The 25,789-nt window shown below is 38.1% G+C and overlaps 8 protein-coding genes across 8 annotated transcripts in view; 6 read left to right on the forward strand and 2 right to left on the reverse strand.

Moving 5' to 3' along the window:
- Positions 1–570, forward strand: part of Cbr-dct-15 — a gene marked incomplete at both ends in the record, with an annotated part of 4,060 nt that extends 3,490 nt beyond the window's left edge. Inside the window, 2 exons of the mRNA XM_045235769.1 lie at positions 71–256; positions 302–570. Coding sequence (XP_045092407.1) covers positions 71–256; positions 302–570 — 455 coding nt within the window. The remainder of the gene's footprint in view (positions 1–70; positions 257–301) is intronic.
- A 2,685-nt stretch (positions 571–3,255) lies between these two features.
- On the forward strand, positions 3,256–3,273 carry CBG26401 (the record flags this gene model as incomplete). Its single annotated transcript, XM_045235770.1, has 1 exon — positions 3,256–3,273. One exon carries the CDS (start codon positions 3,256–3,258, stop codon positions 3,271–3,273), a length of 18 nt encoding a protein of 5 aa, XP_045098211.1.
- A 661-nt stretch (positions 3,274–3,934) lies between these two features.
- On the reverse strand, positions 3,935–6,603 carry Cbr-fat-3 (the record flags this gene model as incomplete). The annotated part of the gene is made up of 7 exons (XM_002633741.1): positions 3,935–4,117; positions 4,166–4,573; positions 4,619–4,747; positions 4,809–5,126; positions 5,174–5,351; positions 5,400–5,476; positions 6,565–6,603. The coding sequence occupies 7 exons, from the start codon at positions 6,601–6,603 to the stop codon at positions 3,935–3,937; spliced, it is 1,332 nt and encodes a 443-aa protein (XP_002633787.1).
- Positions 6,604–7,342: 739 nt separating this feature from the next.
- Positions 7,343–9,715, reverse strand: Cbr-fat-4 (the record flags this gene model as incomplete). Its single annotated transcript, XM_002633742.1, has 7 exons — positions 7,343–7,534; positions 8,024–8,130; positions 8,177–8,268; positions 8,319–8,680; positions 8,730–9,080; positions 9,130–9,240; positions 9,587–9,715. 7 exons carry the CDS (start codon positions 9,713–9,715, stop codon positions 7,343–7,345), a joined length of 1,344 nt encoding a protein of 447 aa, XP_002633788.1.
- A 1,440-nt stretch (positions 9,716–11,155) lies between these two features.
- CBG03481 lies at positions 11,156–11,658 on the forward strand (the record flags this gene model as incomplete). Its single annotated transcript, XM_002633743.1, has 4 exons — positions 11,156–11,221; positions 11,270–11,362; positions 11,421–11,510; positions 11,557–11,658. The coding sequence occupies 4 exons, from the start codon at positions 11,156–11,158 to the stop codon at positions 11,656–11,658; spliced, it is 351 nt and encodes a 116-aa protein (XP_002633789.1).
- Positions 11,659–11,906: 248 nt separating this feature from the next.
- Positions 11,907–15,890, forward strand: Cbr-pis-1 (the record flags this gene model as incomplete). Its single annotated transcript, XM_045235772.1, has 15 exons — positions 11,907–12,177; positions 12,225–12,475; positions 12,677–12,877; positions 12,933–12,959; positions 12,984–13,419; positions 13,465–13,608; positions 13,657–13,949; positions 14,005–14,247; positions 14,301–14,422; positions 14,469–14,668; positions 14,721–14,829; positions 14,881–15,257; positions 15,307–15,522; positions 15,573–15,662; positions 15,712–15,890. The coding sequence occupies 15 exons, from the start codon at positions 11,907–11,909 to the stop codon at positions 15,888–15,890; spliced, it is 3,159 nt and encodes a 1,052-aa protein (XP_045092408.1).
- A 793-nt stretch (positions 15,891–16,683) lies between these two features.
- CBG26402 lies at positions 16,684–16,830 on the forward strand (the record flags this gene model as incomplete). Its single annotated transcript, XM_045235773.1, has 1 exon — positions 16,684–16,830. The coding sequence occupies one exon, from the start codon at positions 16,684–16,686 to the stop codon at positions 16,828–16,830; it is 147 nt and encodes a 48-aa protein (XP_045098212.1).
- A 121-nt stretch (positions 16,831–16,951) lies between these two features.
- Cbr-vha-7 lies at positions 16,952–25,530 on the forward strand (the record flags this gene model as incomplete). The annotated part of the gene is given in 25 exon segments (XM_045235774.1): positions 16,952–17,104; positions 18,284–18,432; positions 18,920–19,097; positions 19,625–19,776; positions 19,826–19,912; positions 19,945–20,040; positions 20,087–20,123; positions 21,247–21,337; positions 21,383–21,566; positions 21,632–21,968; positions 22,010–22,324; positions 22,378–22,434; positions 22,479–22,567; positions 22,612–22,738; positions 22,750–22,862; positions 22,912–23,038; positions 23,085–23,174; positions 23,224–23,310; positions 23,360–23,510; positions 23,729–23,868; positions 23,915–24,051; positions 24,095–24,334; positions 24,384–25,099; positions 25,146–25,255; positions 25,303–25,530. The coding sequence occupies 25 exon segments, from the start codon at positions 16,952–16,954 to the stop codon at positions 25,528–25,530; spliced, it is 4,191 nt and encodes a 1,396-aa protein (XP_045092409.1).
- Between the last annotated feature and the right edge of the window lie 259 nt (positions 25,531–25,789).

A 25,789-nucleotide genomic window follows, 5' to 3' on the forward strand; every position in this document is an offset into this window, starting at 1 on the left:
TTGTCTCTCAAATGTAGGATTTTTTTTGCAAAATTTTGCAAAAAACTAATCAGAAACCATTCAATTTCAGCCAATAACACATTTACTTTGCTCTCCGGACATTGCTCAGGACACCTGATCTTTCCTCTCTTATTAACTTTTACAACCTCGACGAATTCGAGACTTTTTATTGCGTTCAACTTTGTGGCAATCGTCATTTTGGTTATCATTCTAGTCTCAATTTTGAGTCTTCATGCTCAAATTGAGAGGATGCAAGGTGAAATTTCGAAACTCGTACTTATTTAAAGTAATCAATCTTCAGCATCTCAAAGTGGTTTGAATCTTTTCGTCTCTCGTTTCCTGTCAGGAGAATCTCTGCTCAAAAGAACTCGATCTATTCGTCCTCTCATTTCACGTCTCCGTCCAAATTCATACAGAAGATTCGCCAATCGACGTGGTCTAAACACAAGAAGTCCATCACCAGCAGTTCCTCATTCTACGGAAGTCTCCGTCGGAACAGATGAACTGAGCAGATTAAATGAGCCAAAAGAGATTCGGTCAGGGTCAATGCTGATGCCTACGAGAGTTTGAATTTCTGCTAATTTAAGAAACAATACGAATTCATCTATAATTGATTGTAAATATGTTTTTTAAAGGGGGAATCCGATCAAAAATTTGTATTGCACCAAAATGTTTCCGATGTTCTTTACTTTCCTAATGTTATTACGGAGAAAATTTTTAAAAAGTCCGAAATCTAAGAAAAACTCCATTGAAATAAAAAAAATTTGGTCGGAGGTCCCCCTTTAAGAAACAATATGATCTCTACTAATTGATTGTAAATATGTATTAGGTTGAACAGAAAGTTTCTTCCTTTTTTGGCAACTTTTTTGGTCAAATTTTTCTCAAAGGGGAGAGGGCTAGATAAATGAAAGTTACGTCCATAAGCAGTGATAGTTGTCTGCCAACACTCCGGTAATTTCTTAATTCCATGGGACCAGAACGAGGAGAGCGGCGATTGAAAAAGTGGGTCAACTCCTTTTTGGTGTCATCTTTTCAATTGAAGTTTTTTCTATCAAGATGATGTTTAAGAGCTCCAAAAGATCATTTATCTGGAAGGGCAAGGTCCAGAGAATACGACGAATGCAAAAGAATAATTCAGTCAAGCGACATGAATTTTTGGGGGATTCCTCTAATCACGGGCGATCTCGCATTGTCGCGCTGAATGTTAACTTTGGGTTTTTCTCCTTTTTTTGCTTCGACTGCCAATTTTAGTTTTTTCTAATTAGGAACTATACAAGACGGCAATTATAATAATATCTCCATCTGAAAGCTCCCAGTCATTCCTTTGAAATACCATCAAACACATAGCATACCCATTTTCACGTAAAATTTAGGTTCCGGGATGTCCAGAGCTAGCTGTTCTTTGTTAATCAACTGGCCCTTCCGCACATTGATAGAGTAACTGGACCACTTTTCATTTACAAAAAACTTGACCACTTTTCATTTACAATAAATTAAAAGTGGTCAAGTTACTCTATCAAATGGTCTCATATGATTCTCCAAGATCGATTCATATTGGAATCTATCCATTAGACCCGAAATGCGGACTAGAGGTCCCATACCGTACGCCGAAAAACATCCCCAAACACAGATCGATCCTCCACCATGTTTCATGGTTGGCGTTTGGTACTGGGGCGAGTACCTGGTGCCTACCGGACGTCTGATCCACTTGACACCATCACTTCCGAATAAATTGTACTTGGATTCGTCAGACCAGAGTACAGATTTCCACTCAGCGCGTCTCCAACCAACATGAGCCTTTGCCCAGTCAACACGGATTTTTCTGTTTTTGGCATTGATGAATGGCTTCTTGGCTGGTCTTCTTCCATTCAGTCCAGATTGAGCCAGTCGACGTCTGATAGTTCTGACGTGAGGTACGGGAGTCATTGGACCATCCACGATCGCTGAAATTTCCCCAGCGCTCAATCTTGGATTCGTTCTCGAGGTCATCACTATATTCCGATCGGTGAGATGATTGGTTTTCCGTGGTCTTCCCGGAGATTTTCGAATGACAACGCCTTGTCGCAGCTGAAACAAGAATTTTACAATAAATAAACATGATTCCCTAACCTGATATCTCTTATAAATCCTAGTAATGGATGATTTTGCAAGGTTGAATTGAAGAGCCAGATCCTTGCGCTTCAGACCCATCTGGATGCCCTGAACGGCCGCTTGGACCGCCAAAGTAGACGTTTTTTTGTTATGTTTCCTACCCATCTATAAGAACAAAACTCATTAAACAAACCGAAAAATTGAAAAAAAAAAACAAAAAAGTGAAAACTCTGAAAATCTGAAAAACTGAAAAATTCGAAAATACGATTTTTTTAGCAATTGCGCGTCTGATATGGTGTCTGCGGACTTGATATTTTTCTGGAATATTTCTGAGCCTTTCAAAAACATACATACAAAATTTCAGAGTCCTAGCTCTCATAGTTTTTGAGATACTCTCGAAAAACTAAAAGTTGATTTCTTTTTGTCCGATACTGTAAGAACCGAGATAATTGTCCAATAAATAAAACAACAGATGGTGTGCCTTCGGCGCAATTCAACCTAGTTTTTACTCGTCCGTTCTTAGCTTTTCACTTTTTTAATGGGTTACGTAAATCTACTTTCAATTTTCGAGTTTTTAAAACTTTTCACACGTTACGCAATAAATCATTAAATCAATCAATATTAGGTCACGCCCCCTACCTCTGTCCACGTTGAAAAATTCCACGTATTGAAAAAAATAACAATCCTTTGAGAAATCCTACTTTTTGAATTAGTTTGATAATTTTCACTAGCACTTTTTGACTGTCCTGAAGCTCCCTGCGTAAGCTGTTTATTGTTTCATTTGCTTTTTTCTTTCGATTGGTCGGATGCGAAAAAAAGTTACAAAAGGCCCTCAGGGTCGCCATGTTTGGTGGTTCATGGCTAGGTGAAATCATTTTCACTGAAAGTCCCCCTTTTGCAAAAGACTCAATCAAAGAAAAAAGAAACAAATGAAGAAAAACAATAAATAGCGATCGTATAGCTTTTTAGCAGTGAAAAAGAACTATTGAAAATTAGAAAACTGTCTCCTCGGAGACGGGGGTTTTGTGTTGGCGTTTTCTCCCGGTGAAAACCCATTTTCCCTTTCATGTAATGAGCCTCTACGTGGCGAAAGGGATCAACAGACGAAAGTCTGGCTAATCAGTACACTTTTGAAACTTGTCATTTTTCGTCTTTTTTGTTGATATGTTCAGGAACATATGAAATTATTTTTTTTTCAATAAATCCTTTTTTCTACATCTTCCAATTCATTTTTCTCTCTTCCAAGCCCGTTCCCAAGAAGGAAGACTTAAAATTGGACACCTCCGTCTTCACTGGAGGTCGTTATCTACTGATCTATGGAGTGGACGTATAAACTTGCAAACTGTTGCAAAACGCATACTTTCAGACTTTTCCAGACAACTCGGGTAGTTTTCAAGGTTTCATTACAAATATTGTCCACTAGATTTAGTTTGTTGTCTCGAATCCGATTTTCAAAAAATTAAGCCAATACCTCTCTCTCAGGTTATGGCCCTAAACATGGGTGGAAGTAAGATCCTGCAACTCACTATATTTAGCTCTTTGTAGCTGTTCTTTACTATCAAAATGAAAAAAGAGCTTCTAAATTTAGATTTTTGTTCAGAAAATTGTGATTCTATTCACAGTGAACGAATGGTCCGTCGACAAGCCACCAACTGCCGCCGGCATCTAACAGTTATCCGCCAGTCCAGCTTTGACTGTGAATATGTATATGTTGTTTTGTAGGGAACACAATAAAATATTTTGGTTTTAAAATCAAGTTTTATTTCCATCACAAAATAAACGGAAGAATGGGGAGAAATCAGAATAAGAAGTGGTACCGAATTGGTTGGGAAACCCGGATAGCTTAGGCAGCTTTGGCCTGGACTAGCTCGGCCATGTTTTTCAATTGTTGAAGGTTCAGATTATATCCGACAAAGTAGTCGTCAACAAGATATGGAAGATTGTTCTCAGCGCACCACTCCTTGACATACTTCATACATCTGTTCAAGTTGCATCTTGGCATAGTTGGGAAGAGATGATGCTCGATCTGAAAATATAATTTTCGACATCAGTATTATCAGAAAAAAAAGTTTACCTGGTAGTTGAGTCCACCCCAGAGCCAATCAATGAAGGGAGAAGGAGTCATATTACGGGTGGTGAGGATTTGGAGAGCAGCAAAGTTGTTGAGGATTCGGGAATCAGCTGGATACTTATCAACACTGTTATGGTTGAAAGTGACGACGTGAGCAATCAAGAAACCTCCTCCCAATTGGGAAATCAAGAAATAGGCAATGCGGATTGGCCAAGATGGAAGAAGGAAGAGCTGATAGAATACCCAAGCCCAGTGTCCGATGATAGTGGCTTGCTCCCAGAAGGCGTTCTTCTTGTATACTTTGTACTCCATATTGTTCTCATTGAAGACCCATTGAACTGATTGGGACGTCCATGAGAAACGAAGCATTGGAAGCATAGCAGTGAAGTAGAGATGTTGGTATGGAATGATCTGGAATCAAATGGTGGTAACTTCAAAATTGAAATGATTGTATACCTGAAGAATGGCTTTCTCAACGGTAGCTTTGTATTTGGTAAGATCCCCTGGGATGAAGGCAAACAGAGGTGCCAAATCAATATCTCCATCATGGTCGATGACGTTTGTAGCAGCGTGGTGAGTGTTGTGCTGAAAAATTGGAATTATGATCTGGTATACTGTAGCATTATGATAGAATGCTGAAGCTTACCTTGTCCTTCCACCAATCTCTGGAAAATCCTTGAAGGAAGTTTCCGAAGAACAGGGAGACGGTATCATTAAGTGGTCGGTTTTTAGTTGGCTGTTGGTGGCAGAACTCATGAGTCAACCATCCGAATTGCTGCCATGCCAATGCTAGAACACACGCAGAAGTCATGTACCATCCCAAGTATTGAAGATAGAAAGCGAAAGCCATGATGGAAAGTGTGCTGAGAGACTTGAAGATGAAATATGTCTCGTTGGCAGTCATCAATCCATCGTCGTGAAGTCTCTGTCGAAGTCTTTCGAAAGATTCAACCATCTTCTTTTCCTGAATAAATATAGTTAATTCATCTAAAATAGATTTTTAAAGTTTACCTGTTCCACAGTGATGTCGTAGACAGAAACATTCACATCTCCTTTGTCCAATCTTTTTTCAAGCTCTCTTTCCAATCTCTCATCGTGTTCTCCATTTTTCTTCAGAAGTTCTACTTGTTTGTAGGCTTTTGAAGACCCCTCATGGAATGCATGAAAGATGTGGGTGGCGTCGGAATTTCTGAAATTAAAGTTCGAAAAGTTCCATTGCATATGCATGGGGACATACCGGTATTGCTCAATTACCGCTCCTCCTGGATGATTTTTCACAGCTTCTTCGTTCATATAAACCCATTTGTTTCCAATCTGAAATTCAGAAAATTATCTTGATCTGATCACAAAATACCCAATATCTACCGTAAGGCCTGTAACAGACCACACTGGCAAGTTTTAGGTCGATTGTCTCGGCCCGTATAAGAGATATCAAAGATTTGTACACTGCTAAAATGTTGAAGATATTCTGATGATCAATTTATCAGTTGACACCATTTTGATATCTTTGACATGAACCGAGATAAAATGGCTCAAAGTTAAAAGTTAGGGACCTTTCTGGTTTTACGGTATTCCAAACTCTTTTTCCCAACTTTATCTAGTCCCTATTCTCAATTATTATCTGATTGTTTGCAATTGCACTTTGCCCCTTATCTCCATCTACACTTTTTTCGTTGTGAAGAAATAGTGCTGATAATCGAGAGGCTGTTAGAAAAATGACCGATAAACTAGAGATAGGACGAAATAGTGTGTAAGATGAAGAGACGGAGTGAGAATGGGAAGAGAAAATTGCAAAAAGTGGTGTGATTTTTGAAGGAAATTGTGATAGATAGGAGAACGAGACACAGAAGAGGGAACGAGAAGTGCAATTGGTAAATGTTTGTACTTTGGTGAGACTGTTGGAAGTACTGTGTGAGAACTGTTCCACAAAAATATGGAACTCTGGGGATATGGAATTATTGAGCAGGTTACTGTGGAGATGTAAAAAAGAGCATGGGGTGGCACAAGGCATTTTCTAGTTAAACCAGTAACGGTTTTTTCTAGAAGACTAAAAAAAAGTGTTCAACTGACAAAATGTTTATCATAATATCAGCAATGTTTCATTAGTTAACAACTTTTCAATATCTGTTACAGGAATCGAGATATTTGAGTGAAAAGTTGACGATTTTGTTAGCAATCTGTTAGTGATTACAATAGTTCCTATTCTCCATTATTCCGTCTACTAAACATACTGTTGAATCTTTTCAACCTATTAGGTCAAATACCCCTTCAACCACTTTTTGATACCAATATTTTTTCCTATTGGATCCTGGATCATTGATCCTAGAGCTAACTACAGTATTCCAATATGTAATCTTATACATCCATCCTATTTAGAAGCTGTAATTCAAAAAAGTACTTACTCTCATTCGAATACCGGAGGCATCCTTGTTGACGACCATTCCGAACTGGTGAGGTCGTGAAAATGACCGAAATACGCCAGTAGAGTCTCTCTATCTGTTTCGTTTCTTTTTTTCGATTCTCTACAACCCTCCTCATAATCAATACTATCTCATCATTGTGCCGAGACTGCTGGAGAGGGCGCCAAATGCAAAGATAATGAAAAGAAGAGGTGAAAGTTCCACATTTAATTCCATAAAAATTCAGAAAAAAAATGAAACGATCGGTTGATAAATGATAATGAGAGCGAATGGAGTTTCCGAGACTCAAGTGTTGTAATTGAACTTGATAATGCACCTTGAACAGTTGAACCGTGGTGGAAGACACAGACTTTTAGGATCCAGAAAGATTCCAAATCCCAGTCACGCCATGGAGTTTTTGCAAGGTTCGGAATTCCGAAAATTTCGACCACTTTCGGAATATTCCCGAATTTTTTCCTGTGATGGGAAAGTGGAATTTCAACTTTAAAAATTGAATGTTGAATAATTCCGAAACTGAAATTCGGAACTTTCGTTATTCCGAAAAGGCTATTCGAAACATTCCTGGATTCTTTCTAAATCTGAAATTTCATAAGGAAAGGTACAGCATTTAAATTGAAAGTTTCATTGTTCACTAACCAAAGCAAGGTTTATATCACAAGAAAAAGAATCCACCTGTGTAAAACAAACTGTTACAATAAAATTATGAACATAAAAAGAAACATGGAACAATGTGAAACCGGGGGGTGCAAGTATAAATAAATTAAGCAATCTTTTTGGTCAGCTTCGCTGCCACATTAGCAATATTACGGAACTGTTCGATCTCGAGCCAGAATCCAGTGAAATAGTCGTCGACCATATATGGCAGGCCGTTGTCAGCGGCGAACTCCTTGACGAGGGGCATCACAGCATTCAGATTGTGACGTGGCATTGTTGGGAACAAATGATGTTCAATCTGTAAATGGAAGCCCTTTCCAGATATACTTTTTCTCAGCCACTGTTTTCTGTCGTAGTTGTTTCTCTGCAGAACTTAAAAACCCAGTGTTCCGGTTGACGCGCTAGAAACCCATCAATCTATCATTATCATTCGCTTCTCAAAAAGAAAGAGTCGGTCTTGGCGTTATCATCGGAATCACAGACTACATATCACCCCATGTACGTTATCAGTCACCAAAAAATGAAAAATGTCACGAAACTGATAGTTCTGAACTCCTCATCACGGGACTGGAGGCAAAAAAGGGCAGCTGGAGTTTCAGATCAAGGTTTAATGAACCAGGGTGTTGTATAGAGCCGTGATGTAAATAGGCTTCAATGAACTATCATAGAAAAGTGAACATGGTAAAAACTCGAGGGTTATGATAGATGCAGAAGGCACTATATTGTAAATTTTGGTAATTCCTAAAATAACTAGTTGAAGGAGTACTAATTTTTAAAAACTTATTACCTGATAGTTGAGTCCACCCCAGAGCCAGTCGATGAATCGCCCAGGACGCATATTTCTGGTAGTCATTATTTGAAGACACGCATAGTTGGACATAATATTGGAGGAAACTGAAAATTGGTTTGTCTTCAAAATATTCTACAAACTTGAACGCACGTGCAAACTTCTCCACTGAGTAATGGTTAAAAGTGACGACATGAGCCAACAGAAATCCTCCTACCAGATGAGAAACAAAGAAGAACATGATTCTGTAATTGGAATAGATTGAACAACATTTTTTTGAGCAGTTAGCTAATACCTGGTGGACCAATCAGGAAGGAAATAGAGTTGTCCCAATGACCAGGCCCAGTGAAGAGAAAGTCCGACTTGTTCGTAGATGGCGGTTTTTCTGTAGTAGTCGTAATAGTGTGTTGGCATCTGGCTGACAAAAATAATGGATTGGAGGAGCCACGAGAGACGAAGGAACGGCAGCATGAAGGCCCAGTGAACGTGTTGCCAGCGGAAAAGAATCATGATCCATGAATCTTGTGAGTAGTTGTTTAGATGCTCGGCAACTGTGGCATAGAATGGAACCAGGTCGAGATCTCCGTCGCGGCCAACGACGTTTGTGGCAGCATGATGAACGTTGTGCTGTTCTTTCCAACCACCGGATGAGAATCCCTGAAAGCATAGAAACATCATTTTTGTCCTTGTTGGCTCGCAATCTAACCTGCAAAAAGTTTCCAACAAAGTAGCTGGCCAGATCATTGTAAAAACGGTTTTTGAACAACTGATGATGTGCGAATTCATGGATCAACCATCCCAACTGTTGCCATGCGATTCCCATGAGAACAGCAGCAGTAAAATAATAGGTGTTGTATTGAAAATAAAATGCGAGAAGAATGGTGAATATGGTTTCAAGGATTTTTCGAGTATAAAACAATGGTGAACCATTCATAAGTCCTTCCGCGCGGACTCGCATTCGTAGACTATCGAAATTTTTGTTGATTTGAGCTGATCGTTGATCGGATATATTGAACGAACCCATGTTGACGTCATCGATTCCTTTTATAAGGTCTTCCTGGAAATGGGTTCCCATTCATTTTTGCAACGCTTGATGCATTAGTTACCTTTAAATCTGGAATATTTGGCTCCTGTGTAGGACAATCTCTTTTCAATTCTGTCAGCCATTTGTATGCTTCTTTCGATCCGATGTGGAATGTATGAAATACGGTAGTTGCCTGAAAAACTAATGAGAACTTGAACACAACTTTCAAATTTTCGTTCATAATTTTTAAGAGCTTTAACTTGAGAAACGACTGGCCGGGCTTTTTTCCAGTATTTTCGAGAATGCGGTATTTTCGAGAAAAACCCTAATTTTTTGAATTATGCTTTAACATATTATTGGGTTCGTCTAAAAATGGGTCACATGCATTGCACGTGAATGTTTTACATGTACTTTGTTCGAAATACGAGTTTCCGTAGTTAGCGAAATTTCACGAAAGAGACTCCGGGGCACGTATACAGAAAAGATTCAGATTTGATTTATTAGAAAACAGAACTTAGATGATGAAGAGTAATACTTACATCCATATTCTTGTAGGTAGTGATCGCGCTTCCACCTGGATGTGCTCTCAGAACCGCATCGTCGATTTGACACCATTTTCCATCGATTTTGATGTAAAATGGCTCATGCTCTTGCTCTCGCAACACCATTACTCTGAAGGGCCCAAGGAGAATTTCTGAAAAAGAGAAAATGTGGAATGTTCGAGCCAGAAAAGGAACATAAAAACGGAGGAGGAAAAGAGTGAACGAAAATTCTAATTGAAACCAGTTCTCTGTATTAACGGAAAACAAAGATCTGAATCTCTAAAGTGAGGTGATGTGTCAGATGTTGAGAACGTGTGATCCTGAGGTTTTCAAAAATAAAGGAAGAGAAAGGCTGCTGTGTCAACATTGAAAGCTAGCTACAAAGATTAACTAGCCTTTGCGGCTCTAACTTTGAGCATGAATGTCGCGAAAGAACATTTTTGTGTTGCAATATCTCGAGGGGAAGAAGATGTATCCTCATAGGAAATGCGTAAAAAGAGACGTTTTCCTCATAGGCATCATTCATGAAAGTCGCGCCCATTAATATTGCTCTTGCTTCCGCGAAAGAGCACAACGGTCAGCAAGATGATGAGACAGCGAAAAAAAGAGGCGATTGAAACTAACTGTGACAGAAAAACGAGGGGAAAAGAAGGGAAATTAGATTCTACATGCACTTAGCTAAATTCAATTTGACATGTTGCCTCTTTTGATCGGCATTTCCACTCGTTACCAATTTTTTTTCAAGGGAAATGTGAATTTAACTATGTGATTTGAACGAAGGCTAGACTCGGTTTCAGTTCAGATACGGTAGTGTTATAACTGAGGAAAATATAATACACACAGTTCGAGTGGAAGGTTTAAACGAAAACCAATCGAAGGTCATCTCTCAACTGACGGATGGAAAGATTTTGCAAGAAAAAGTTCGGGGAGAGAAAGAACGAGGAAGAGAAGAATCGACGGAAACGATGAGAATATGATACCGAAAATTCTGTGAACGTTTCTGATTTTTGAAAAACATGAGAACAAAGAGCAGAAAAACTACGAAAATGGTATGTTGACTATTAATCTGGATCAAATAATCTGGATCAGTATAACAGGAAATCCCTTTAAAACTTTTGAACTTTTAAAATGCTATAGAAGATCAGCCAAACTTTAAAAAATAGTTTCGATGAGGTCGAAATTAGGAATCCTCTGACTTTTCTTAGGTTGCTGCTTTATTTTACTCCAAATGATGATGAATCTTACCTAAAAACAAGAAACATGAGACATACTGAAAACTTCTAGAAAAAAGAAAAAAAATATGCTGAATAGCGGATAAAAAAAGAAACAGAAAAGGATTTATAAAACGAGGCAATTCAAAAAAAACGCAAAAATTGATGGTGGCCGAGAGTGAACCGCAGATGGCCGAGGTTTTTCTTTCAAACGGTTAGTCCGCGGCAATTTTTAAAACTTTTTCCGAACAGTTTTTCCATTAATTTTACCTCTTTCACTAACGATTTATGTCGTTTTTTCTTAAACAAAATTTTCCTATACATATTTGTTACAAAAAATCGATAATCCTGCAGCATGTCGTCATCGTCGTCTTCTGAAGATGAACTTCCAAAGAAAGTGAAGGAACATGAGAAGAAAAATGTGACTATTTAGCTGTTATTTCGAGTTCAATATGATTCCTATTTTCAGAAGAGAAAGTCCGAGGCTGTCGATGAGCCGGAACAAAAGAAGGCGAAAAAGGAAGAAGCGACTGGAAGATTGAAGGACTCTGATGGAAACGAGGTTTTATTGATTTTTTTTTTTTTTTTTCAGTTAATAAACGGCAGTATTGTCATTGCAGATGTTTGAAATCGGAAATCTTCGTTATGCAACTGTCAGCAAGTTCAAGGGAAAAGAGTACGTTAACATCAGAGAGTACTACATCGACAAAGTAAGTTTCAAATCTGTTTTACATGAAAAACCGTTACAAATTTTAGGAGACACAAAAGATGCAGCCAAGTCGCAAAGGAATCTCGTTGAGCAAGGCTCAGTGGGCGAACTTGAAGGATCTCATTCCAGAAATCGACAAGAAACTATAATTCCAAATTGTTTTTGTGTTAATTTTATCATTTTCTCATTCCCATTTTCATTGTCACCGTTGCCGGTTACCACCGGTTTTCACCTGTTAAAACATCTCACTACTGTCTGACTACACTGTCTGAATAAATTCTGTCAATCTGTCTTGTGTTCTTTTCTTTCCACGAAAACAAGCAGAGAACGCTTTTCGATACCTAATTTCCGTATAACGATCTGCGTGGGAACCTAAACTATGAATTGCAGGACAGAAATGTCGGATCCGCTGGTAAAAGAAGAGGATATGCAACATCGGCCAGAATCCCCACCGCTGGGCCTACTGGATCCGTCTAGAATACAGAATCCACTAGCAAATGAACAAATCCATCAGATTCCAAAGCAAGAGATGCCACAGCAACAAATGCCACAGCAGCAAATGCCACATGCATCTGGATTTGTAATGCCAGAACAACCGAGACAACAGCCTCCGCCACAAAATTGGCAACGAACTCCGACCATGAGCCCGGCCAACATTTTTCAAGCAGGTAAGAATATCGTGATAAATCCCAAAAATACACAAATTTAAATATAGGATCCGTAACTCCGGGAAGCCAACGAAGCTCGACAGGGACACCGAATCATCCGATGGGTTGTCCTCCACAACAGCAGTTTTTCCATGGCGAAAGCCCGATTCAATCCCAAGGAGCTCCAATGACTCCTCAAAGCGCTGGTCCCCCACCCGGATCAAACTGTGGAACTCCGCAAAGTGCAGGCGCTCCAAACTCTGGAGGAGCCCCGTACGATTATCAAGCTGCACAGATGCAACAACAGCAACATGCACAGGTAAACATTTCTTTTTAATTGCAGACTTGTGATTTATAGAGCGACTGAATTCATTTTTTTTCGAAAAATATACAAAAGAAACTCGTATGAAATGTTCTTCTTTTAAAACCTGGCTTTCCGAGTGCCAAACCAAGTCTATTACTCTGAAAAAAGCCCCGACCCTGCTTCTTGGAAGTCTGAAAAATTTAACGTTCATCCCAGGCAATGGCAGTAGCTGCTGCTCAACAACAGTCTGCTCAACAACAGGCTGCCCAACAGGCTCAACAGGCTCAACAGCAACAATATGTAGGACAACCAAACCCTCAACAAATGCACGACTCCCCGTTTCGTCAGCATCCAATGATGGGAATGCATCAACACCCTGGTCATTCGGCCCAATATCCACCTGGATATCCTCCTAATGCTCAGTGGCAACAACAAATGTACGCAAGACAAGCCGCTCAGCAAAGAGCAGCAGCTCAGAGAGTGCCTTATCCACAAGGAGGTAAGCGGATTTAGAATAATCTAGCGAGTCAGCCAGAGGGCTCTAGTTTCTCAAAGCATACGTTCAGTCAACTATTCTTTAGCCTATCCTGCTGGAATGCCAGGACCGCCGGGTCCCATGACGCCAGTATACCCTCCACCAACACCTACTGCCAATCGAACAACTCCAGGATCCGCAGGACCAGTATCCGGACCACCTGGAACGCCTCAAAGGCCACAGTATCCACAAGGAACGAATCCCCAACCACCACCACAGCCACAGTTTACGTATCCACCAGCACAACAGATGACACCCACTGGCCAGCTTCCAGGATATCCTGGAATTCCTGGAACCCCTACTTTTCCATCTCCAGCTCATCAGATGTATCGTCAGGGACCCCCGACAGCTCCAGCAGGAATGCCAGGAATGCGACAACAGTACATCTCTCCACAACAGCAGCCAGTGCCACCTGGAACGCCTCGTACTGTTTTCACATAAATTTCTATTTTCACTTGATGGTTTTCAGATAGATTCGCTCCTCAGGCTGCTGCGACGTCGTCTCCACATTTTGCTCCCGCTCCAGGCAACGATCTCCGATCTCCTTCACTGATGTCTCCAAACCAACAGCAATCCCAACAACATACTCCAGTATTACCAAGGGCAATACACAGTGAGTTCCTTAGAGAGACGTTCACATCTGCTCATCTTCTTCTTTAAGATGAAATGCCTCCACATCCAATGCGTCCGGTTACCCTACCATCTCAGCAACTTCCACCTCCTCAAGGAACTCCTCAACCACCGCTTTCTGCTACATCTGTTCCTCCACAATCAGTCAATCAATTCGTTTATCGACAAGGACCGCCACCAGGTCAAATGCATCACGATCCATTCCCGGTCCAAATGAATTCGGATCCTGAACTTTTCCTGGCAGGGTTTCATTTTTACTGTTTCGATTCGGATAGGATGTTTCAAGACAAACTGGATCGGAAGAATCTTGAATTTATGATAAGGGTATGCAAGTTGGAAAACATCCAATCCACATAAAGTATATCATTTAAAATTTCAGTTCCATGGAGGTGAAATCGAGTTTGAGCCATCTAAATTCTCAGAAAAAGTTCACCAAGTCACTCATGTCCTCATCGATTCCTGCCGTAATCCGAACGTCCGGCAATCACTAGAACTTAAAAAACGAATTATATCGATGCAGTGGATAGCAGATGTATTAGAAAAAGAAAAAGCAGACATTCCATGGAAATTGGCTCATTTACCACCTCCTTTCTATGGCACTTTCATACCATACCTGGGAAAGGTACTGTAGTATTCTGGTAATCTGTGTAAACTATTATTTTTTTTTTATTTCAGCTTTTTGCATTATCTGGATATGATGAATCTGAGCGAGGAGCGATTTCATTTATGGTTGAAGCGATGGGAGCTAAGATCACTCCTTTCTTCTCGAGAAAAAACGATTTACTAATTGCCAAATCGTGAGTAGTTTCATAGTTTCAAACATAATGAATACTAATTATTTAGACCTTCTGAAAAAGTAACAAAAGCTCAAGAATGGAAAGTTCCTGTGGTTAACTTCCAATGGTTGGCCGACGCTTACGTCTGTGCAAGTGGACTTCCGCACGTCGAAAACCCTCGATACCAAGTCGGACAGGAGTGCCAAAACGTTAATGGAAGTCCCAGTCAAATTGAAATATCCAGTAATGAATTTGCAGCAATGATATGTAAGCTCCGGACTTTCTAATAGTAAGATTCAAAATTGAAATTCATTTCCAGGTTGTTGGAAACAGCCATGTATAATTGGAGATCAGGATTACGACAAAGCACAAGCATACCGGAAGGAATTACAGAGCAATCCATATTACTTCCCTGCTCATAAAGTATCGTATGTTACTAATTTTGTTTAGTCAAGATATTACTGATGTTATCTTTACAGGACCCAATCAGCTGCTCCAACAGACGAAGAAATAGAAGCTTCGGTGACGAGTATTGAGAAAAAAGAGCAGGAATGGAAAGATCACATGGATAAACTGAAAGAGCACCCAATTCACAAGGATCTTCATCTAGTTCCCAAACCGTCACCTCGGGTATCTGCATGGTTTGGAGATGCAATCGATGAGGAAAACTTGGAAATTTTGAAAAAGAAAGTCAAGTTTCTCGGTGGAAAATGTGTCGATAAAATTGAACATGCTACTCATGTGGTAATGATGTCTGGTCGAAGAAGTTTAGCTCTTTTGGAATCGATTATAAGAGGAAAAAATATTGTTGTTCCTGAATGGATAGTCGACAGTTACAAATATAAGAATTGGTTGGGTAAGGAGAGAAAATGGAAATGTTCGGAAATGCAAATTGTGAATTTCAGATACAATGGAATACTTTCTTCGAGACAGAGATCTGGAAAAAGAATTCGCATATAATTGTAAAAGAAGTGTTCTACGAGCTCGTCATAAGCCTGTTTTCGAAGACATTGAGTTTCATGTGACCCGATTTGTAGAGCCAAATCAGAAGGATTTAATTCGATTAATTGAGCTGAGCGGTGGAAAGATACATCTGAACAGGCCGGATCCAAAATATTTAGGTATTTATGTTAATTTTTATTAATTTCCATAAAAATGAAACCGATTTCAGCGCATTGTGTTGAGATAGAACATCCGTTTATCATTATTTCCTGTCACAATGATGCTCGATTTTTGAGTTATTTAGGAAATGCCAACTTGCGTAAGTTGTTTTATCTGTGTTATTCAGAGATTACAATATTGTTTTTCAGCTATCTACAATGTGGACCTTATTCTATTCGCAATGCTCCGACAAGTAGTAGAACCTCTTCCCCAATTCCGCATTCCTATTCCGATTGTTGTCAAACCACCCCGACCACCTCCATACAGTGATGACAAAGAAGCGTCTTCTGCGGTCAGCCCAACACCAATGGAAGTAGGAGCAGCATAAAACAATGTATTTAACTATATATAAATATATGTATGTAATTATGGAACATTTATTGAACACTTTATAGAATTTCAAATTTTCAAATCTAATCCGAAACTCATAATTTATTTACTGTTTTATTTATTTTTGCCATTTAATTCACTTATAAAAATTTAAATATTCTATTCCTTCTACAAACCAACATCACAGAGAGCAAAAACATAAAGTTTGAAAATTAATTTTTTCAAACATTACAAAAAATTCATAAAATTTAGAAAAATGAAAAAATCCAGAACTTTTTTCAAGATTCGAAACTCCAAAACTTCTGGCAATTCAGAAAAAAAAAATCGAAAAACTTCCAAAATTCCAACAGATTTGAAAATTCAGATTTTTTTCAAATTTAGAAAAACTTCGAAATTTCCAGAAATTCAGAAAATCCAAATATCTAAAATTTCTAAAATGTCTGGATATTCAAAAAAAAAACCAAAACATTATAAAATTCAAAAAAATTCCTGAATTTCCAAAAAATCCAAAAGTCAGAAGAAAATTCGAAACAATTTCAAAGTTTAAAAAAATGTGAAGTTCTAAAAAATTAAAATTTTTCGATGCTTCCGAAATTAAGAAAACAGAAAACATCTAAAAACTGCTTAAAAGCTCAACATGTAATTTATTTGTTTTGGAAAAAAACATTGAAAAATTTAAATCCAAAGAAATTCCAAAAAATTCAAAAATGAGCAGAAAGAAAACATCCAGAAAACTTTGAAAATTCCTATGTAAAATTAATTCTAAGCAGTTTAATTCTAAATCAATTAGAATGACAAAAGAATTGAAAATGAACGAAATGAAATATCAAGGAATGCAATATATTCAGATGGACAGTTGTTCGCTTATCTACACTTTCTGTTCTGTTACCCTTTTCTTTTTTTTGTCGTTTCAACAAGTGTCAGATCATCTAGGTTGATAATGATACCGCCGTGCGTTTTTTTTATGTGTGAAGGAAGCGAAGTGATACAAAGTCCAACACATTCGCATTCCGATTTTCGCGGTGACTGATTCCGAAAAAGTTCCTGCTACTTTCAAAAATGGCAATGAAGAAGACAACAACCGGAAACCAATTGAGAAAGACGAAGAAGACGAAGAAAATGACAGAAGGAGCCACATGGAGACAAATGATGAACCAATTGACCATTACAGTACAATCTATGATGACCATTGCTGAAATTATAGACTTTTCTGTATGTTTTCATTAAAAATTAGTCGAATGTTGTATTATTCAAAGATTCTCCATTTAGGTTATGGCAGAATTGATTCAATCGTCTTGTCATCAACGGATTCAAAGTCATTTTGAGAATCTCAAATTCAAGTTTTTGAATGATCTAGAGCTCGATATCAATGATCAGAAGTTTAATATTTTTGATGTGATTTAATTTTTGGAGTAAGTTTTTGACTAAATAGTTATGAAACTGGGTCTTCGTGGGTATCTTTTGCACCGCAAACCTGTGATATAACGGCACCACCTTGTCAAGATTGAGCTCAATTTTCTCGGCTTCAATAAGAGATTTCAAAAATGTGTCAACTGATCAAATGTTTGTGATATTATGATAAATAATTTATCAGTTGACTGTTTTTTTTTCATATCTTTAACAGGAACCAATATAAATTGGCTCAAAGTTGACGGTTGGGTGGCATTCTATAAGTATGAAACAAATTTCTTTTTGTTTTGTTTTTCTGTCTGTATCCTTCTTATATTGATTTTCTTATCCGGAATCTTTGATTACAGATGGCTGGCCAGATTTGATCTCGATTTCAAGACACTGACCTTCATCGACTTCCCACCGAACTGCACTCTACAAAGATCGTTGTTTGACAATGTTGAAAGAGTTTCGAAAGGAAACGTTTTAATTGAATATTGGAAAGATATTGCTGCAATCAACTCGAGGTATTCTATTAATTGAGATCAAAGGATATACCGTGACCATTCTAATAGAAGGCCACCTAAATTGTCAAATTGAACCCATATACCGTATTTCCTCTAATTGAAGCCCATGGACTTCTATTTTTCAACTATCCTTTTTAGGAAATTATCAAAAACTGAAATTACCAGAATTTTTTTAAATAGGAAGAAAATGTATGCAATAACCGAATAGACGAACTGAACTGTTCAAACTGCACTAACTGAACTGCCCACACTTCTGTTAGAGGATGCGTTTCTACGTTTTTAAGCACGTCAGAGGGTGGGCTTCTATTAGAGGTGGGCTTCAAATAGAGGTGGGCTTCTATTAGAGAAAATACGGTATCTATTAGAGTGTTTACTGTGTTTTAAATATTCCCTAGTATGTAATCAGTCGATTAAAAAATTTGCAATCTAAACTTCTCTTATAAATTCTCAAAAATTAATATTAGTTATGTTTCAGAACATTAACACAACTCCACAAAAATGGACATCCTCTCCTGGAGAAACATTCCAAACTTTGAAGTTTGGAATTCCCAATCTCCATTTGGACATTCCTTTCGGAGAACGCCTTCCAAAGGACTTTTATTTGGATCTTCTTCGTTCCTCCGGGTAAGATAACTTTAGAAGTCATCAATTTCAAAAAAAAATTGACCTTGTATGTCAAATAGTTTAATTCCCTTATCTTTAGATCGTAAATTCGTTCTGGTCTCCATCTGATTTTAATTAATGTTCTTTTGGACTGACAACTGGATCTTAATCCTTTTAATTATGACATTAAAAAAGAACGACAATCTTTTTGGGTGAAAATGTATAACTCTGAAATTTCAAAATTTTGAAGCTTTGAAGTTCTGATTCTGGACGTCTAAAAATCTGAGAATCTGAAATGCTGAAATTAGGAAACTCTGATTCTTTAAGTCTAATAACATGAAAATAAAAATGTTTCAAATTCGGAACTTCTGAGTTTCTGAAATTACGGAAGTCTAAAATCTGAAAATCAGAAATACGGATTTTTTAAAAGTTCTGAACTGAAAGTTTAATAATCTGAAATTCTTAAATTTCTCAATTCTATGAAAGAGTTTGACTATTTTTGTTTCAGAACGAGACATTTCAAGGCTTTCTACAGTACAGATTCGTTGGAAGATGCTGTGGAATTCGTCAACAATTTTTGTGGAGCCGAAAATCTTCTAAGCTTGAATCTTTATTTATCTTGTTGTGAATTTTCAAGTAGTTTGTTAGGGGCTTATCATGTAGGAAATATTCTGATTTCATTTTTTGTTCCTATCGTCTATGAAGATTAAATAATGTTGTAAATAAATTTTGCAAATTATTCTGGTACAAAAATAATAAATAGCTGTTTCTGTGGCCGAAGGTCCCACAACAACAACTACCGTAACCCAAAGACAATTTTTCCGGATTCATTTTCTCGATTTTCGCACGTTTTCCGTTAATTTTTCACCAGCAAAAAAAACATTTATTTTTCGACTTGTTTTGTAAAACACAACAGAAAAATCGACGAAAAGCAGCAAAAAAAACGAGAAAACAAATCCTGAAAACATAAAAGTTTTAGGTTACTGTAGTTTTCGTTGTACTCTGCGCCTTTAAACAAAGAGTACGGTAGCAGGTACTCGAAATTGAAATTTTTGCGACATGCGACGAATTTCGAGTTTTCCGGTGAAATTTTAGCTTAAAAACATTTTTTCAACTAAAATAATTTTTTAAAAAGTGAAATTGCCATTTTCATTGTCTGTAATACTCCGTTTTTCTCTGAACAGTGAAAGAAAGTCGATAGTTTTATTTTTAGTTTTGCAGCTCTATGAGTTCTTTCGCTAACTTGGGTTTCGTACCACCGGACGGAGATGATGACATTGTCACTATGAGACAAAGAAGTAGCGAATCGTTTTCAGCAGAAGATTCTTTCACGGATGGGTCGCCTGACCATCGGAGCAACATACAGTTAGTTCTTGCTAAACAAAAAGAAAATATCAGGCAATAATCTCTTCAGAAGATGTTCTCAGAAAAAGAGTAAAATGCGAGCTCCACTACTTGCTTCGACTCCTCGTGTGATTTGTCGAATTCAACGAACCAACAGGTTAGTTTTCCGGTGTTTTTTCAACTTTTCAGGTTATATTTCAGCATTCTACCATACTTCACTCGGGAGCCAATGTTCGAACCGATTCCAGAATTCATAGAGATGTCTGATAATTTCAACGATGTTTCGTAAGTTTTAGCCAGACTGATCTGAAAATCTATGGCATTTTTTCAGTGAAAATTCGCAAGGATACCGTTTCTTCAATACCAAGGTTAGTTTAATGCAATTTAAAAGTCCGACTAAAAAACACACACACACAAACACAACACAAACACAACACAAACAGCTAAGACTAATTTGTCAACTATTCTCTCTTTTTTTCAAACCAAAAGAAGACACAAAACTATCTTCTTGTCAATAAGACATCGGAAATGATATATATCATTCTATTTTCGACGAGGGCTGAAACATTTTGCTTCTCTCATTGAGATCTATTCATTTCTGTGTACTTTGGAGTTCGTGAGATGAGAAATTTCGATTTTTTCAATGACAGATATTCATGTAGTTCACAGTACTATCAGAAAAATCTCATTATAAGAATAGCTGAAGCTGAACCTAAAAATTTCCCATTTTTTCCAAATTAAAAAAAAACAGAAATACACCATGTCCTTGTGTTGATCGTTGTTTTCTAATACAACTGGTGAGCCACTCATTATAAATCATAGAAGTGTCACTAGTCAAGTAGTATCTCAATCGACCCTTCCTTCCTTGCATGTTCCGCCCATGATAAACTACCTGAATCCCAGAGGAGGTTGTTGGCGGGTAAAAAAGAAAATGATACATGACAGAAAAGGAAAGATTCGATGGCAATCAGTGTAGTTTCCTTTCGGTTCCCATTGACTGCGTCTTTCAACTGTCATCAATCTCTAGACTTCTTTTCGAGAACTGCGCAGGTTGCATTGATTACACAAAATGACTGATTTGTGTATATCCGTCCGCTTTTTTCTCTCCATCTCTATCACTTTTCAAGAAGATGTTGCTGATAGCCCTGATATCACGAAACGCTAATTTCTAATTTTTCATCAACATCGACCATTGAAAAGAATCTGTCGCATGATGTATGATAAACACAATTTTGCTTTTCGGTCACTTCTTTTCGAATTTTCGCTTTTCTGATGGTTTTCACTGCTCAGAAGCTGTTCATGATGGGTTTGAAGTCTGAAAATCAAACACTGCTGCTTCTCCTTTCTTCCTTTTTTTCTATAACAGTTCTGAATAAAAAAACACTACCATCGCTGTGCCAATAAAAGGTTTACAATAGCAATGAATGGTCTTTCTGTCCCCCTTCTGTCATTCCATTTTCCATCCTTGAATATAAAGTTTTGATGTTTTAGGAACCGTTCTCACGCCATTCCTACCGTAATTGGCATCGTCTGAACTTCGACGTCCTTCCTAAAGTTTCTAACTTTTCTAGGCGAGTCTTAGGTAACACTTGACACTTTGACAAATCCGGAAGTTTTTAATTTCCAGCCAGAGTTCGGGAAACGTTACCAGCCTTTGGTTTTGCTTCAGCGGAAGAAGAGGATCTCAGCATCGAAGAGGCTCGACAAGGCCAGGACGATCGACGAGAACACATTGATTTATCAGAAATATTCAACGACGATAATCAAATTGTAAATAGTCAGGAGTTGGCTGGAGGATTAGGAGTTTCCAAGTATGTTCAAGCGACATGTTTTATTTACCGCTAATCTAGAAAAATACGAAATTTTTGGTTTACAGTCTCAACTTCGATAAGTCACTCATAGAACACGATCATCTCGATTTCGATTCCACCCCACAATCGGCTCACGACGTAATCTGGCTCAGAGATATGTCAGCGACGACATCAATTTCTGAACCAATACTTCACCAATCCACAAAAGTAACCATGACACCACCCGGAAAGAATCCTGTGAATGGTCTGGAAATCACCATGACAGAAAAGAAAACAGACGAAGCTTCAATGTTTCGGTCAGAACCAATGAAGCTTTACCAGATGATTTTAGTGAGAGAAGCCGCTTTTGAATGTGTAGCAGAACTTGGTAAACAAGGAAATGTACAGTTTATAGATGTGAGTGTTCTTTTTTTTTCTCGAAAATCTATATTCTCGATTTTCAGCTGAATGCAAAGTTGTCTCTCTACTCGCGCAGTTTTGTAAAACAAATGCGTCGATGTGAGGAAATGGAACGGAAGCTTCGTTTCTTGGAAAAGCAAGTCATCACATGTAAACCTGGTCTCGATCCGAAATCAATCGATTTCTCCGATTTGACAGCTCCAACCCAAGCTGAAATGATTCAGTTAGAACATAAACTGGATCAATTGGAAAAGGAGTTTCTGGATTTGAACAACAATGATTATGCTCTACGAAAGAATTTAAACTTTTCAAAGGAATTTCTTTATGTCATGAGACTTGTTGACGACTTTTTCCAAGTGGTAGGTATTATATTCCAGTTAATTTGAAAAAAAATCGGTTTGGTTATTTCTAGCACAAAGAAGAGGAAGCAAAAGCACGATTCGAAAGATCGGCAACCACTGATGACATGGTTAGTTTTATGAAACTATATAAGCCTTATGTGTAGAATTCCAGGATTTGTTTTCGAAATCATTTGGATTCGGTGGCTTGCCCAGCAACGATATGCCAATGACACCTTTGATTGGAACTGATGAAAATGCATGGTGAGTATCTATCTTGAAAAGATACACCAATTTGATAACTTCAGGTTTGTCGCTGGTGTACTTCCGCTCGATAAAAAGGAGTCATTTGAACGGGTTCTTTGGCGTGCTTGTCGTCGTACAGCTTTTGTTCGGACCTCTGAAACATCGTTTGTGGTGAATGATCCGGTTACTGTAGGTTTCAGTTTTTGTTATTAACCTTTTTGAAAATTCAGCTTGAACCTCTACAAAAATGTGTGTTCATCGTTTTCTTCAAAGGAGATTCGCTTCGTTTGATTGTGGAAAAAGTGTGTGATGGGTAGGGCTATTTCTGAAAATTTTGCATTCCACAATTTTTTTTGTTTCAGGTTTAACGCAACTCAGTACCCATGCCCAAAAACTTCAAAGGAAAGAAAAATGAAAATGTCAGAAACAGAAGGTCGGATGAACGATTTGACAGTGGTTATCGATACAACTCAAACTCATCGCTATACAGTAACCTTGGCTTGAAATATGCTTCAATATTTTATGGTTTTTTTAGATCCTCAAAGATTTGTCGTACGAACTCCCGGTTTGGCTGAAAAACATTCAGATTCAGAAGTCCGTTTTTGCAGTTATGAACATGTTCACGGTACTTTAACAATATTTCAAACTTCATAAATAAAATATATTAATTTTAGGTCGATACAAATGGTTTTCTGGCGGGTGAGTGCTGGATTCCTGCTGCTGCTGAAGAAGACGTGAGGACAGCCCTCCACGATGGATTTGTGAGATTTTGAGAATTTTCTAATCAGATTAATCGTGTACGTTGTATAGAAAGCAAGTGGGACAGAAGTTGAGCCAATTCTCAACGAGCTTTGGACAAATGCACCACCACCAACTTTACATAAAACCAACAAATTCACAAATGTCTTCCAAAGTATCGTAGATTCGTACGGTGTTGGACAGTATCGTGAAGTGAATCCAGGTGGGTTTTTGTTTCTTAACTTTATGCCTAAAAAGCATACTTGAAACGGGGCAAAAAGGATTTCCAGTAATTTTTTTAACCTGACTTTTGGGAAACAGTTTTCGGGGTCAAAAAATATTTGAAAGAAATTCCTGCCAGTGAACCAGGAGTGTCGTTTAAAAAATTCTTAATATGAAAAACTCTGATTTTTCAAGTATGCAAAATCTTCATCGTTTCAGCTCCCTATACAATAATAACGTTCCCATTTCTGTTTGCTGTGATGTTTGGAGATGCTGCTCATGGGTTGATCCTTCTTCTAACGGCACTGTTCTTCATAAGGAACGAAAAAACCATTGAGGCCAAAAAGATTAGAGATGAGGTAATTTTACCTCATTCTAGCTCCCTCTAATATTACGATCCTTCAGATTTTCAACACCTTCTATGGTGGTCGTTATATCATGATGTTGATGGGTATATTCTCCATCTATACTGGATTCCTGTACAACGACGCTTTCGCCAAGTCATTCAGTGTTTTTGGAAGTGGATGGACCAATTCGTACAAGTGAGCTCACTTTAACAGGATCCCATAAAGTGAAGAGTTTCAGTGAGACGACGTTAGACTCGTGGATGAAACGTTCTAATGAATCAAAACGCGAATTTGCATTGGAGCTAGTTCCAGAATTGGCATTCGAAAAAGAGAATACATACCCGTTTGGAGTGGATCCCATCTGGAATGTTGCTGATAATCGACTATCGTTCTTGAACTCGATGAAAATGAAGGCGTCGGTTATAATTGGTATAACTCAGATGACGTTCGGAGTATTTCTATCAGTTCTCAATCATACGTAGGTTAAAAAGTATCACATTGGTATCTTTACGTTCTTGATTTTACAGTCATTTCAAGTCTTATATTGATATCGTCGCCAATTTCATACCTCAAGTCATCTTTCTCTCGTGCATTTTCATTTATCTCTGTATCCAAATAGTCGTGAAATGGTTATTTTTCACTGTGAATGCTGAAAATGTTCTTGGCTACGAATATCCTGGATCCCACTGTGCTCCATCTCTGCTCATTGGTTTGATAAATATGTTCATGTTCAAGAAAAGAAATGAGGGATATTATGATAAGAATGGAGAAGTGTTCAGAAACTGCCATCTTGGTTATTGGTATCCAAATCAGGTAAGAACATTTTCAAAAATTGAAAAAATGTCTTATATATCAATATTACAGCGTCTCGTGGAAACTGTCTTGATTTCAATCGCCATAGCTTGTGTGCCAGCAATGCTTCTCGGAAAGCCGCTTTGGGTCAGGTTCGTCACATCTAAACGACGACGTCTTCAAGAAACGAGAAGTGTGAAAGGTCTCCGAAGAAACGGAACAACAGTCAGTGCTCCAACGAGTCCAATAACCGATATAGGACCACCGAAATTTGTGCAGGAGGACGCTGAGCTGTTGCTGGCTGATGAACTCGATATCGGAGACGATATCCATCATTCTCTCACCGATATTTTTGTGCATCAAGCGATTCACACCATTGAATTCGTGTTAGGATGTGTTTCTCATACTGCTTCTTATCTTCGTCTCTGGGCGCTTTCTCTAGCTCATGCTCGTTAGTAACATATATTTATTGTGTTCTCTTTATATGGAAGTTTCAGAGCTGTCGGAGGTAATGTGGCATATGGTTCTGATGCAAGGAATGCATGCAGCTGATCATATCGGAAGTGAGAGAGTCGTTTCATTTCTTCAACCGGTGGTTGCTTTAATTGTAAGAGTTCAAAATTTGAACAACGAATTTTCACATTATCATTTCAGTCGTTCTTCATATTCGCCATTTTATCGCTTTCAATTTTGATCATGATGGAAGGTCTTTCCGCATTCCTTCACGCTCTTCGTCTTCACTGGGTGGAATTCCAATCAAAGTTCTACCTGGGAACCGGACATCCATTCCACGCATTTTATCTCAAAGAAAGCCTCGAGAATGCTCAGCTTATCACTGAGGAAACCGATCGTCTCGCTGATATATCCCGAGGACAACACTAACGTTTTTAACCATTTTTTTACTTTTTCTAATTCACCCAAATTTTTATTGCCAAGCGTTTTTTGTTTCGATCTGTGATTTTACATATTTTAGGATGTTTTTTTTGCTTTTTGAGTTGTTTCCAGAATGGAGAAATTATGATTGTTGTATTATATATGTTTTCTATTGAATGAGGTTTTCATATTTCGTTTGATAATTGTTGGATCACAAAAAAAACGCCTTATAAGACAAGGCACGTTCCGAGATAATAGGAATCAGGCA

Source organism: Caenorhabditis briggsae (assembly GCF_000004555.2).
Source record: "Caenorhabditis briggsae complete genome, chrIV, whole genome shotgun sequence".
In the NCBI taxonomy this organism is placed as follows: Eukaryota; Metazoa; Nematoda; class Chromadorea; order Rhabditida; family Rhabditidae; genus Caenorhabditis; species Caenorhabditis briggsae.